The 15,490-nt window shown below is 39.3% G+C and overlaps 2 protein-coding genes across 2 annotated transcripts; one reads left to right on the top strand and one right to left on the bottom strand.

Moving 5' to 3' along the window:
• Nucleotides 1–162: 162 nt before the first annotated feature.
• LOC131108877 (cyclic AMP-dependent transcription factor ATF-1-like) lies at nt 163–5,904 on the top strand. Its single transcript, XM_058060287.2, has 5 exons — nt 163–325; nt 2,691–2,844; nt 3,336–3,482; nt 5,381–5,489; nt 5,677–5,904. Exons 1-5 carry the CDS (start codon nt 320–322, stop codon nt 5,819–5,821), a joined length of 561 nt encoding a protein of 186 aa, XP_057916270.1. The 5' UTR covers nt 163–319; the 3' UTR covers nt 5,822–5,904.
• Nucleotides 5,905–10,878: 4,974 nt separating this feature from the next.
• LOC131109181 (MORN repeat-containing protein 3-like) lies at nt 10,879–14,511 on the bottom strand. The gene is made up of 5 exons (XM_058060887.2): nt 14,367–14,511; nt 14,127–14,284; nt 11,278–11,434; nt 11,022–11,206; nt 10,879–10,944 (listed from the first exon to the last, which is right to left on the bottom strand). Exons 1-5 carry the CDS (start codon nt 14,509–14,511, stop codon nt 10,879–10,881), a joined length of 711 nt encoding a protein of 236 aa, XP_057916870.2.
• Between the last annotated feature and the right edge of the window lie 979 nt (nt 14,512–15,490).

The following is a 15,490-nucleotide window of genomic DNA, read 5'->3' as shown; positions in this document are numbered from 1 at the left end:
TTTGCATCGACGCGCCCGTGACGTCAAACAAAGTATTTCTCTTGTACAACTTAAAGTGTATTAAGAATCTTTGCATTCAGAGCTTTGTTGACATAATAAGGGGTCGATGACGCAATAAACAGGCCGGCTTGAAAGGGGAATTGGATGGTTCTTGCTGCCCTCCTATACAAATACATTGCAGACACTGTCCCCCCCCCGCCCCCCCATTTTGAGGAACACGCCGGTTGTAGTGAAGCATATACGTGATCCGTGTGCTTTGCAGCCCGGCCGGCCACGATCTCCCCAGGGAACCTTCAGCTGACACCCACCAACTCCACCCATGGATGTGAGTATCTGACGGGTTGGCACCTCAGCTAACACTTTTTGCGTCAGGGTAGCAACACGGATTCATCAGAAAGTCACGGCGATTACGACAACAGTTCAATTATTGCACCAGTAATAAAATTACACAAAAAGTACGAGCGAAACGATGCGATTTTCTGTTGTCATTTAACACAAGTGATGGAACGTACACGCCCGGATTGACGTGAAATCAGTTCATCATACAAGTCGACAGCGTTGTCATTTTTTCGTATTGGATATATATATATATATATATATGGTATTACAATTTTTATAATAATCTAATTTTTTTTCTTTTTTTTACCCAACACTATATTTTTTTCAAATTTTTTTTCTCAATTCAAACTAAATAAAAACGAAAAAACGAAAAAAGTATATTATGTATGGCAAATGGATGAGTGGAAATGTAGACAATAAAAAATACTATATAAGAAAACAATAAAGACATCACTGATGATAATATTTTGTAACTATTGTGAACAACTATAGGGAACGTGAGCTGGGTTTAGACTGCAAAATACCATACACAAATAATAATTATGATAATTACATATATGGTTTCCCACCATGGCATCTTATTGTTTGCCATTGAAGGTCATATTAAAGTAATGTCATTTTAAATATCAATACTTCCGATAGCAGCTATTCACTCATTTAATGTAGAGTTTGTCTATTGATCTCAAACAATGAAAGTATTCACTCTTCTTCTAATTACTGTCAAAGAATTAGCTTTGTAGTGCTATTAAGAGATGTTTGATGAGATTAGGCATTAGTCTGGACATAATGTACATTTCAGATGAATGTTCTTGCCTTTTTTAAGTAGTGTTTGTACTTTCATCCTGAAAACAAGTTTTAACCAGACAAACCGCTTCAGACTTGTCATTGTTGCATCCAGTTCTTTTGTCTGTCTGTGTCGCATTGAAGTTTGTAATGACAACCACCCACCTTGACTTAACCATGACATTGTAGTCAAATGTCATTACTTGTTAGAATAACAAATAATAATAAAAATGTCAATGTTAGAATAGTTGGCATATATAATGTATAATAAATGTATAATAAATGGCATATGTCAACAGGCTAATCTAGCTAGCATACCACATCTGCAACCACGACCTACAAGTATGTGGTCCTCCCATGGAAGATGGTGAGGGCGTTAATCAGGCATGTGTAATTCCCCATAAGTGTCTTCAATGCTCTATCTCTCTCATCCTGGCCCTTACACATACCTGTACTATATGGCAGGCCTTGAGTAGAGCTAGTGTAAAGAAGACTTAAGCACCCTAGGTGAAAACAATGCCAAGAGCTCACATTTATAATAACACACATTATAACGAGGTTGACTCTTACGTTAATAATGAAGCCAGTGTGTGTTTCCGTGTTCAGTTAAATGGTTTAGGTGCGCTTTGGGTGCCGATTTAGTTGCATTTACATGATATTTAATTAAAATACAAATAAATGGCATATGTCAACAGGCTAATCTAGCTAGCATACCACATCTGCAACCACGACCTACAGTATGTGGTCCTCCCATGGAAGATGGTGATGGCCTTAATCAGGCATGTGTAATTCCCCATAAGTGTCTTCAATGCTCCATCTCGCTCATCCTGGCCCTTACACATACCTGTACTATATGGCAGGCCTTGAGTAGAGCTAGTGTAATTAAGACTTCAGCACCCTGGAGAGCGTCAAAGGTGGAAGGAAAAGGGCTTACTTTTGCTAAATATTTGACCAGTCATTTTCTACCGCTTATTCTCACGACGGTCACGGGAGGGTGCTGGTGCCTATCCCAGCTGACTTCAGGCGAGAGGCGGGGTACACCCTAGACTGGTGGCTAGCCAATCACAGGGCACATATAGACAAACAACCATTCACACTCACATTCATACCTATGGACAATTTGGAGTCGCCAATTAACCTAGCATGTTTTTGGAATGTGGGAGGAAACCGGAGTACCCGGAGAAAACCCACATATGCATGGGAAAAACATGCAAACTCCACACAGAGATGGCCGAGGGTGGAATTGAACTCAGCTGTGAGGTCTGCGCGCTAACCACTCGACCCCATGCAGCCCCTTTTGCCAAATATCTCCTTCAAAAATAGATGGGGGGGTTTGGGACAGGTCTGCTGTGGTCATAATAGGTGTGATAGCGTTAGTGGATGGAGAACCGTTGATTATATCATACACTGTTTATGGAAAATGTATTGAGGCCTTGGTGGCTATATGGATTGTCAACATAAGCGGGTTGTGTTGTACCTCCAGTATTGCAATTTTTGCTCTTCTATGAATTATATGAGTGACTTGTATTCTCATAATGGTTTCTCTTTTTTTGAAACTCTCACTTTAGCCTCCTCAGTCTCACAATTTAAATACTGAGGGGACGCAGACACTAACAGCGATGACCACGATCAACCCGCAGACTCTTGCACCTGAATCCAATGCCTTTGGTTACTATCAAAATATGTGGAATCACCCAAACAACTATTTCCCTACACTTCAAGGTAATTAGATCCTTTTAATTGCATGCGTCTAGCGTTTGCTTTGATTGATCTATGTCTGAAGTGAGCTAGTTTTGCAAAACATTACACATGAATCATGTTTATTATGTAGGAAATACAATAACCTGAACCCTGATAAGTTCCTCATACTTATCCACTGAAGTGAACTGTTCTGATCCGAAATAATGTAGAAAGATGGGGGTCAGTGCCCTGTTTTAACATAAAAATTTGGGGACAGAAACATTTATGAGCATGCATGGAGAATGCGATTTTGACTGGGCTACACATTACACGTCAGCCTGATAACAGGAGAATGACCCTATGACCTTTTCCTCCATTTGTATATATTTTTATGTGGAGTCTTGTGTCAAAGAGAACCTTGTTAAATCTAAAACAAATAACATGATCATATTTGCATATACTGCAAAACTAAAAACAAAACTAATTATTTCTATGTGTAACAACATGATACACCCTTTTCTCTCACTTACCAGGAGGTCCATTCTGCTATCAGAATGAGGGAGCGCAGACCGTGGCAACCATGGCGATGACGAGTACACAGCCAACTCAGCCTCTGCCCATTCCATACTGCACAGAGAGGCAGGATAACCTGCAGATGCAGTTCACTCAACCGCTGGCAGGTACAAACGACTATTATTAGAGCCACACTGAAAAGAAAAACATAATGCTATTAAAAACAAGTTAATGTACTGAAAAAAATTATGAGAAAAATACTGTTTAAAAAGTTACTAGGAAAAAAGTCTTTAAAAAGTGTAATGTTACTAATGAGAAAAAATGAGAAAAAAGTTTTGACAGGTCCCAAATGCTTACCATTAGAATGCAAGAAGGTACGATTTGATTTGACTTTATTGAGTGCTAGTGTGGCGGCCCGGCGGTCGAGTGGTAGGAGACCAGGGTTCAATTCCACCCTCGGCCATCTCTGTGTGGAGTTTGCATGCGGGTACTCCGGTTTCCTCCCACATTCCAAAAACATGCTAGGTTAATTACTCCAAATTGTCCATAGGTATGAATGTGAGTGTGAATGGTTGTTTGTCTATATGTGCCCTGTGATTGGCTGGCGACCAGTCCAGGGTGTACCCCGCCTCTCGCCCGAAGACAGCTGGGATAGGCTCCAGCACCCCCGCGACCCTCGTGAGGAAAAAGCGGTAGAAAATGAATGAATGAATGAGTGCTAGTGTGCATATTTGTGGCACACAACCTCTTTATCTATATTCATTTTCTGCTTCTAATTTGATGTTCCTGTCAGTTTTACCCAATACATAATAAATTAGATGAATTAGATCGCTATTATGGATGTATATTTTACTAATGTGTCGATGTAGCTATTGCAGTGCTAATGCTAGCCCTACTCGCACTGAAATGACAGAGGACCCAACATAGACGTCCTTAGCTATGCCTGCCGCTAATTTGCTGCTCGTACTCGAAAATTTAGCTCGCAGTTTCAAGCAAAAAATATCAGACCCTACATGGTTCGCTTTTAAACACTTGTTAGTTGTTGGGACACTCGTTTGCCTCGGTACCACTGTATAAATGTCAATTTAAAATACCCGGCAGTGCTTCAGTACCTTCCCGCTTCTCGCTATGTGAAGCCGGCGACAACGGAGTCCTTGACAATTCCAATCACCGTGACAGTCGATGCGAATAACTTTGTTCTTGTTGAGAGAGAGCAATTCGCCAAGGATTTGAAGCTATATTTACCAAAATACAGCTTTCTTTCCTCATTTCTGCTCAATAATTATTCCTGTTTATAGCTACACGATAACAACTACGGTGCCAGACGAGGGTCAAACAGGACGTAGGCACATTAGTCGCGTATAAAAAAAATACCAAAATTAGTGCCCTTAAAGGGGAACTGCATCGTTTTGGGAATTTTGCCCCTCATTCACAATCCTGATATGAAACATGAACACATATGTCTTTCCCTTTTCTGTGCATTATGACAAGAGAAAGAAAGTTAACTTGAGCTAGCTTACAATGCTGTAATTGGGATACATCATTTTATATCCATGCTGTGAACATGCATTAACACGTACACTGATAACATGGAATAGTTGCAGTATCTTGCTGAATTTTGATGATTTAAAACAGAACCGAAACTTTTTTCCTCGGCGCATCATGTTCACAGAGAAAAGTCGTAAGGTTACAAGAATAAAGTTGTAGTGTTACTCTTTAAAAGCTATGAAAAATACCCATGCAAAATAAGTATTGTTGCAAGAAAACAAACAACAATTTATAAGAAAACAGTTTGTAATAAGTGTAATGTTATGAACAAAGTCATCAAGTTCTGTTACAAGAAGAAATTATGTTATATGAATAACATGAGTTTTTCGTAAAATCAAGTAAAATCGTACCAAATATTTATTAAAAACATGTGGTTGATTGACACACCCATCAAATAAGACCAATTAAATTCAGGCAGTTCTTTCTCGGGTATAGACACCTAGGGGTAGGACCTTAAAATATTGTTTTTTTGCACAGTACACATCATCCTTTGTTTACATCTCTGCTGGTTGCCCAGGTGACATGGCAGCCACTCAGCTTCAATACGCCAACTCCATCCTTCCTCAAGGTGTGGCACAGGGCAGTGTTCCTCGAAACCAGTCCGAGCGTAGCTTGATGAAGAACAGGTAAGACTCCTTAGCCTGTTATTCAGTGGATACACAAGTTCCTGGCAACTATTTGATAATTGAACTTGCCCGTATACTGTAGCCTTTATTTGCAAATCAACCACTGGGAGCGCATAATTGGATGCTGCTCTTTGAAAAAAAATATGGTAAAAACAACCTGACTCAAGTTAATTGGGTTTTTTTCCAGGGAGGCTGCTCGGGAATATCGTAGGAGGAGAAAGGCCTACGTACAAGGCCTGGAGGAGCGCGTGGCCAAGCTTGAAAACCAAAATAAAGCCCTGAAGGAGGAGCTTAAAACCTGGAAGGAAATGTGCCAGCATAAAGTCCCTTGATTATGCTGACGGAGGAGGGCGTGTGTTTGGAGATACAGTCGTCCCTCGCAATATTGCGGTTCGATTATTGCTCCCTCACTATATCACGTCGCCCCCCCCCCCCCCCCCCCCCCCAAAAAAAATAATGAATAAAGTAGACTATGGTCTATTATTCAAACATATAGAACAAGTGATATGTAGTATTCCGGTCAAAACATTGACACTACCTTGAGTGAAAGTTCTCCTCACATTTTGTGTGGAAGTGGTAGGCTTTTTTGGCTTAAGTTTAGAATAAATATATTTGAGACTAACAAGGTTAGCCCACTTCAAGTTCTAAACAGGTTTTCTATGCTTTAATGAAAAAAAATATTCCATTCATTTATATTGAAAAGCGGAAATTATTTTATCATGGTGTGGTCTGGAACCAGTTAACCGCCATAAACGAGGGACGACTGTACTGTAGAGTTCACTTTATCCACCTTTTCAAAGAATGCTGCTATTGGAGGATCCCACGGAAAGAAACCGAGAGGGAGGAGCTTGCTGAAGACTTCCTTGTTAGAATAAAATGTAAATACAATTATTATAGTGCTAGTTATCACCGTTATATCAGTTTGCTTGGACAATAGAAAGAGTGAACATTTTGAAACAGGAACATTCTGTGACCTTGACCAACAACTCCCAGCGCCACAAGTCTTGGGAACGCCAGCAGTGACCTTACAGATGTTCCTGTTCATCTTGCAAAATGTGCCAAGACAAGAACACATGCAGAAAAAAGTAATTACTCTCACATACACACACACACATAGACGGACAAGCACAGCTCGTGCAACTGCTTGCTCCCCCCTCCCCTTAGAGTTGCACGACAATGTATTAGGGACCTCCTAAAGAAAATAAATAGAGAGGAGCATGAATGGCATATTCAGAGTAGAGCTGCATGTCACTGGGTATGTTTCATTCTCCTCGCTGCGAGAAACTTTGAATTTTGTTGTCTGCCTCTTCTCTGTTTTTACAAGTGTCACCGGAATTTGAACCTGACATACCTGGACAGGTTTGTGGAGGGACATTTGCTGGAACAAGGCATCTGTTCATATATGTGTAACAGAAGAGAAAATGTGCTGTGCTGGATGACATTTGCATAAATGTGTATATTTGTCAAGAGTTAGACTTTCAAAGAATGAGGTCTAGCCTGTTGTGTTGTGTGGGATGTAGAAAGTTGTATCAATGTGCAGCAATTTCAAAACTGTACCTACTGAGGTCAAATGTGGAATCTTTAGGCAAATAAGTAAAAATTGAGGAAAACGACAAAAAAGTGCAGTAGATCCCTGCCTATTAAACATTGTAGCCCCCAAATATTTGGGGGTTTAAATGTTTTTAAATAGAAAGTGGTTTCATGAAACGCGATGAGATTGTTTAACTGCACATTTAGTACGCCTGCAATTGTTTTGTATTAACTGAGCAGGGGTCTCAAACCTGGGAGCTGCTGGAGGAAAGGTCTAAGGCGGGGCTGCATTAAGTATTAAAAAGTATAATCTTACCTTTATTATAAAGTTCAGGTAATCCCTGTTTACACTTGGATGCAATTTGTCCATGAACACTACTTTGCGTGAGTGTGCTAGGAAGGAAGGAAGGAAAGAAGGAAGGAAGGAAAGAAGGGAGGAAGGAGGCAGGAAGGAAGGAAGGAAGGAAGGTTGGATGGAAGGAAGGATGGATGGATGGATGGATGGATGGAAGGAAGGATGGAAGGAAGGAAGGGTGGATAGGATAGGAAGGAAGGATGGGGAAGGAAGGAAGGAAGGAAGGAAGGAAGGAAGGATGGAAGGATGGATGGATGGATGGAAGGAAGGGAGGAAGGAAGGAAGGAAGGATGGATGGATGGATGGAAGGATGGATGGATGGATGGATGGATGGAATGATGGTTGGGTGTAAGGAAGGAAAGAAGGATGGATGGATGGATGGGGAAAGAAGGAGAAATGGAAAGAAGGATGGATGGATGGATGGATGAATGGATGGGTGGATGGGGAAGGAAGGAAGGATGGATGGATGGGAAAGGAAGGAAGGAAGGATGGATGGGGAAGGAAGGAAGGAAGGAAGGAAAGAAGGAGAAATGGAAGCAAGGATGGAAGGATGGAAGGATGGATGGATGGGGAAAGAAGGAAGGAATGATGGATGGATGGGGAAGGAAGGAAGGAAGGATGGATGGATGGAAGGAAGGATGAATGGAAGGAAGGAAGGGTGGATGGGATAGGAAGGAAGGATGGGGAAGGATGGAAGGAAGGAAGGAAGGAAGGAGGATGGATGGATGATGGAAGGAAGGAAGGAAGGAAGGATGGATCGATGCATGGATGGAAGGAAGGAAGGATGGATGGATGGATGCATGGATGGAAGGAAGGAAGGACGGGTGGATGGATGGATGGATGGAAGGATGGGCAAAGAAGGAGAAATGGAAGGAAGGTTGGATGGATGGGGAAGGAAGGAAGGATGGATGGGGAAGGAAGGACGGAAGGAAGGAATGAAGGAAGGAAGGAATGAAGGAAGGAAGGAAGGAAGGAAAGAAGGAAGGAAGGAAGGAAGGAAGGAAGGAAGGAAGGAAGGAAGGGAGGAAGGAAGGAAGGAAGGACGGAAAGATGGATGGATGGAAGGATGGATGGATGGATGGAAGGATGGATGGATGGAAGGATGGATGGATAGATGGAAGGATGGATGGATGGTATGGTATCAGATACCTGGAGTGCTGATGATGGGGAGATGGTTGGACACATGGTTGGATATTTTACTAGGATATTCCAATAACTGCATGGCAAAGACCTCAACCCTTTCAATGAATGTTTTTGATGCACTTTTTGATGAAACTGGTGTGCCTTTACCTCAGCCATGATTTTATTCTATTGTTTTGTACGTCTTACTGTGTGAGCTATGAAGGATACCCAAATTTCTCAGAGGGGATTATTAAAGTTACCCGTCCATCAGTTGACCTAACCATACTGAAACCACACACTGCAAAACTTTTATCTATTTTTATCAAATTACCATGTAAAATTTTGTGTTTTTACGTCATCAGCATTCTAATATGCTTCTGCCTTGGAGTTTGTGTCTGTAGGTAATGTGTAAATATAATTATAAACCTGTGTGGATTGAGAAATGTATTTCAGACAACAGTGTTGGTTATTAGGACACTAATTAAGCTTGGGGATTGTAGCTAGGTCTTTCCTCTTTGTGATTCATTTTTTGAGTGGTGTAATTAATAAAAACTAATTGCTGGGGAGGGGGTATATTAACATGGCTCCAGTATTTCTTAAACTGGCATAACTAACAGATTTAAAAAGCAGGAAAAAGTGGGGTAAAAAAGTAGTATTGGGCCCCCAAATCATAAACATAGATAGCCGCCACATTAACTGGGCTTGTCCACAGCTGTCACCGCCATATTGGCTGGGTCGAGGTTGCGCTGTAAATACTTTCAAAAAGCGCCTTACTACCAAGAAATTTAAGTTAGTTCCTCACAATCACAATTCTTTGTATAGGAAGGCGCTTTATCAAAGTAAGTAGATTTACTTGTACTCATTTACCGAGCAGCCTTGGCCCATCCAATATGGCGGCGATGTTGACGTACGGCTCACCGCACGATGCGGTGTCTATCCCCAAAAGACTAAATACGCCCCTAATGCTATTAATACTCCGGGACGATGTTTAATCCGGAAAACACAATAAATCTCGCGAGAGAGGAATGTTATTTTGTAAGAACTTTATTGAAAACAAAATCGTTTCCTTCGTCACAGTGGGTTTTCTTCGTAATTGTCACTAGGTGGCAGTGTGGCGATATTTATCTCTAATTGACAGATGGGGCTGATGAACTTCCGTTCCGAGGAGACTTGAACACAGAGAGAAACATCGCATACCGCATTCATTTTCGTTCTGTCTTAACAGGTGGGTGCCGGTTTCAAACATTTACATAACTAGAATTTAATTTTGTAACATTATTTAAACATGTATGTGGGTTTGTGGTCACGTTCAAACACAGTCAGACCTCGGTTATTGAATGCCTGTGAGTTTCCTATGGTTGTTGCACACTGTCTCTGTTATAGTACAATAGCTGTCCTGTTTTACCACTTGGTACTTTGATAGCATTGCTTGTTTACTCAGCCATCTTGGATTGTTTATATAATATTACACTACCCAGTAAGGTTCATTAATTTGGCAAATTCAGAATCACCTCGTACTTTGGTACATGACAAAAAAAAAACTTTAACTATATTAGAAAAGCAGGAAGTGAACAAATGTAACAGTTACTGATTGTAAAAGTACCAGATGGAGGGGTAGGATTTAATAAGCTTTGCTTCTTCCTACTCCTTTTGGACATGTGGAACTGTGAACTGATTTTGTGAAAGACTAATTATATTAGGAAAGCAGGAAGTGAACAAATGTAACAGTTACTGATTGTAAAAGTACCAGATGGAGGGGTAGGATTGAATAAGCTTTGCTTCTTCCTACTCCTTTTGGACATGTGGAACTGTGAACTGATTATGTGATGCATTCAATTGTAATCTGATGCTTGTTCAAATGAAATAAAACCATTACCATCACCATATTTTTTTTTATGAGACATAAAAAACTGCAAACTAATTACAATTCTCAAAAACAAAAAAAGGAAAGGATATTTACAATATGCTGAGGGCCAATAAAAAAATTAGCTCCGGCACGAAAATGGCCCTCGGGGTGCATTTTGGACACCCTTGGTTTAGTGTGTTTCTTTTAGCAAAGCCAGTGCCTTATTGGTTGAAGTGTAGCCCCTTAACCACTTTGTCCGTTTGCGTTTTTCACCAACGGAAGAAGGTCTCCAAGCTCTGGTTCTGGCTAGCTATGACTCCAAGATGCTAAAGGCTGGGCTGCACTGTATTTGTTTCCAGAGTTGATGCGTAACACCAGGCACGGGTCCTGTCCCTCATCGTTTTGGCTTCCACATAAAGGAAACTTATATTTTCTGTTTCTGTAGATTTCATGGTGTCCCAATACTTAAGTCCTTATGTTTGTAAATTCCCACAGAAGAAATCAGCGATGAAAACGGTTCCTCCTCTGGTCGTCCATCATGTCTGATCCAGGTATACTGACTCGGCATTTGTTAAAACCATTTTCATGTCCACTAGTGTGACCTTGAATGGAAAGAAGACATTTTTGTGACAATTTGTTTCAGTTGTTTGTAGTAAATAAGAATACAGTTAAACGTTACCTGTGGAATTGGATACTTGGGTGGGTATGGTGCTTCCTCTCTCCCAAAATCAGACAGAGTGCCACATTTTGCATCTCCCTCCACCCAAAGGCCTTCATAAATCAGACCTTTGTCAGCATAGTAGAACTTTCCATGACCGCTTTTCTTGCCGTTCTTCCAAGATCCTTCATACCAGTTGCCGTTCTCTTCAACAGAGAGTTAAGTTACAGCTTTCGTTAATCTAATCAGGATTAATTTCACTCTTTGAAGTACATACCAAACTGCAGGACGCCCATTCCGTGCTCCTTGTCCATCAGCCATTCGCCCTCGTAGACATCGCCGGTCTTATAGGTGAGTCTCCCCCAACCACTGCGATTGTCTTCACTCCACTCCCCCTCGTACACTGCAGTCGCATAAAAGAAGGAACCGTGTCCCTAAGGATATACATAAGAGTCAATGTCAATGTAGCAAAACTTTGGAATAACAACATGCAATAAGAGTTGTTCATTTCCACATTTCCACCGTTTTAGGGCTACATAAAAATAATATACATAAAAATAATATACATAAAAGACATGCAAATTAGTAGTTGGACATTTGGGTTTATAAAAAGTAAGGATGTCAGACATTTTTGATACCAATATCAGACGATGCAGACACCGATATATATAACTTGACATATCTCCTGTGCTGGAATGAACACATATGTGTTGTATACAGCATTTTTTAAATAAAGTTTTTCACAATATCCGATACCAATATCAACCGACATCACATTTTTATGCTGATATTGGGCCGATATGTGTTGTATACAGCATTGTTTTAAATATAGGTTTTCACGACATCAAACACCGATATCAACCAATATCACATTTTTATGCTGATATTGGGCTGATATGGGTTGTATACAGCATTTTTTAAATATTGGTTTTCACGATATTGATACAGATATCAACCAATGTCACATTTTTATGCTGATATAGGGCCTATATGTGTTGTATACAGAATTATTAAAGATAACGGTTTTCACAATATCTGATACCAATATCAATCGATATGACCTTTTTATGCTGATATTGGGCCGATATGTGTTGTATACAGCATTTTTTACACATCGTTTTTCACGATATCCAATATCAACCAATATGACATTTTTAGGGTGATATTGGGTCGATATGTTGTACACAGCATTTTTTAAATATTGGTTTTCACGATATCCGATACCTTTATCAACCGATATCGCATTTTCATGCTAATTTTGCGCCTATATGTATTGTATACAGCATTTTTTAAATATCGGTTTTAACAATATTCAATACAGATATCAAGCGATATCACATTTTTATGCTGATATTGGGCCTATATGTGTGTTTACAGCATTTTTTAAAATAACGGTTTTCATGATATCCGATATCAACCGATATCACATTTTTATGCTGATACTGGGCCAACAGCATTTTTAAAATATCGGTTTTCATGATATCCGATACCGATATCAACCGATATTACATTTTTATGCTGATATTGGGCCGATATGCGTTGTTTACAGCATTTTTAAAATATCAGTTTTCATAATATCTGATACTGATATAAACCGATATCACATTTTTAAGCTGATATTGGGCCGATATGTGTTGTATACAGCATTTTTTAAATATCAGTTTTCACGACACACAATACTGATATCAACCGATATCACATTTTCATGCTGATTTTGGGCCGATATATGTTGTATACAGCATTTTTAGAATATTGTTTTTCACAATATCCGAAACCAATATCAACCAATATCACATTTTTATGCAGATATTGGGTCAATATGTGTTGTATACAGCATTTTTTAAATATGGTTTATCATGATATCTGATACCAATATCAACTGATATCACATTTTTATGCTAATATTGGGCCTATATGTGTTGTAGACAGAATTTTTTTAAATAACGGTTTTCACAATATCTGATACGATATCAACCGATATGACCTGTTTATGCTGATATTGTGCCGATATATGTTGTATACAGCATTTTTAGAATATCGTTTTTCACAATATCTGAAACCAATATCAACCGATATGACCTGTTTATGCTGATATTGTGCCGATATATGTTGTTTACAGCATTTTTAGAATATCGTTTTTCACAATATCCGAAACCAATATCAACCGATATCACATTTTAAAGCTGATATTGGGCCGATATGTGTTGTATACAGCATTTTTTAAATATCAGTTTTCACGACACACAATACCGATATCAACCGATATCACATTTTCATGCTGATTTTGGTCCGATATATGTTGTATACAGCATTTTTAGAATATCGTTTTTCACAATATCCGAAACCAATATCAACCGATATCACATTTTTATGCAGATATTGGGCCAATATGTGTTGTATACAGCATTTTTTAAATATCGTTTTTCATGATATCCGATACCAATATCAACTGATATCACATTTTTATGCTGATATTGGGCTTATATGTGTTGTAGACAGAATTTTTTTAAACAACGGTTTTCACAATATCTGATACCGATATCAACCGATATGACCTGTTTATGCTGATATTGTGCCGACGTGTGTTGTATACAGCATTTTTTAAATATTGTTTTTCACGATATCCAATATCAACCGATATGACATTTTTATGGTGATATTGGGCCGATATCTGTTGTATACAGCATTTTTTAAATAGCGGTTTTCACGATATCTGATACCGATATCAACCGATATTGCATTTTTATGCCAATATTGGGCCCATATGTGTTGTATACAGAATTTTTTAAATATCGGTTTTCACAATATCTGATACCGATATCAACCGATATTTTTATGCAAATATTGGACCGATAATTATTGATAACGCAAATGATCAGACATCCCTAATAAAAACGTATAACTACGTCTTTGGTATCAAATGCGTTAATATTGAGTTAATGCTTAGTGGAAGTCCAATTAATCACTTAATCACTTTGGAACCAATTAATCGTGAAAAATTAGTAATACTAGATAACAAAATACTGTATGTTCTGTGTTCTACTTGGCCTATGATATATCCCCCATCATTTTCTGCTAAGTAGAAATGGTTCTGGGTTTTGAGTTGAAAGTATTTTATATACATACGTGCTTCATTCCATTTTTCCACTCGCCACAGTACTGCGTCACGTACGTCTTAGTGTCCGGTAGAAGTACACTATAGATGCCATGTCCCTCATGTTTCCCTAACTTCCACTCTCCATTGTAAAGGGCACCAGACGTCTTCCACTCCTGGGTTCCCCAGCCTGAAATAGTCATTAACAAACACAGTACAATACGGTAAACAAGACAAGTTGTATTCAATGGAAACATTTTGACTTAACTCACCATGTTTCTTATTGTCCAACCACTCTCCAGTATAATTATCGCCATTGACTGAGAATACTGTTCCACGTAGTCCGGATTTCTTTGCTTTATTATCTATGACTGTGAAACGGCCTGGAATCTGCCGTGCTTTTTTCACGAATGGCATCCCTGTGGTCACCTTAGTGAAAGACCTAGTTTGTGAAAGAAGTAGTTATAAAATGGAATATCGGACCATCTGAGAAGTCTTCATTCACTTCATACAAATACAGTGTTCCCTCGTTTAGAGCGGGGGGATTGGTTATCGTTTTTTATCAGTATTATATAAGTTTCAAGGCTGTAAAACCCCTTACTGTAGACTTTACACACTTTTCTCAGACAGGCATTAACATTTTTTCATGTTTTTTTGTTTAAACACTCAAAGTTCAAATCGTATTTAAATTTTAACGGACACAAGAAACTGGCGCCATTCTGCTGTACTGTAGCGTTTTTGTGTCCTTGTCGAACTGCCATTGGGGTTACACCGGTAACTCCAATGGCAGGGAGGCACGAAGGGGATTGATTGACAATGGTCTACAGCCAATCAGGGCACACAAGCCACCTACTAAGAAGTGCGACACTCAACTTCCCACAATGCAATTCTTCTTAAAGGGCCAGGCTCAGCCTGTAACAGCCTTCATATACTGTAAAAAAAAATCACAAAAACAGCGAGTCTGTGAAAGGTGAACCGCAATAGAGCGAGGGAACACTGTACTGCTTATTATGATACCGATACCGATATCACATTTTTATGCTGATATTGGGACAATATGTATTGTATACAGCATGTTTACAATATCGTTTTTCAACATAATCCGATACCAATATCAACCAATATAACATTTTTATGCTGATATAGGGCCTATATGTGTTGTTCACAGCATTTTTTAAAGTAATGGTTTTCACAATATCTGACACCGATATCAACCGATATCACATTTTTCACAGCCTTCATATGCTGTAAAACAAAAAAATCACGAGTATAACAGCGAGTCTGTGAAAGGTGAACCGCAATAGAGCGAGGGAACACTGTACTGCTTATTATGATACCGATACCGATATCACATTTTTATGCTGATATTGGGACAATATGTATTGTATACAGCATG

This window comes from Doryrhamphus excisus, linkage group LG5 (assembly GCF_037039965.1).
Source record: "Doryrhamphus excisus strain RoL-2023G ecotype Guam linkage group LG5, RoL_Dexc_Guam_v1.1, whole genome shotgun sequence".
In the NCBI taxonomy this organism is placed as follows: domain Eukaryota; kingdom Metazoa; phylum Chordata; class Actinopteri; order Syngnathiformes; family Syngnathidae; genus Doryrhamphus; species Doryrhamphus excisus.
This window is presented reverse-complemented; position numbering and strand designations above follow the sequence as displayed.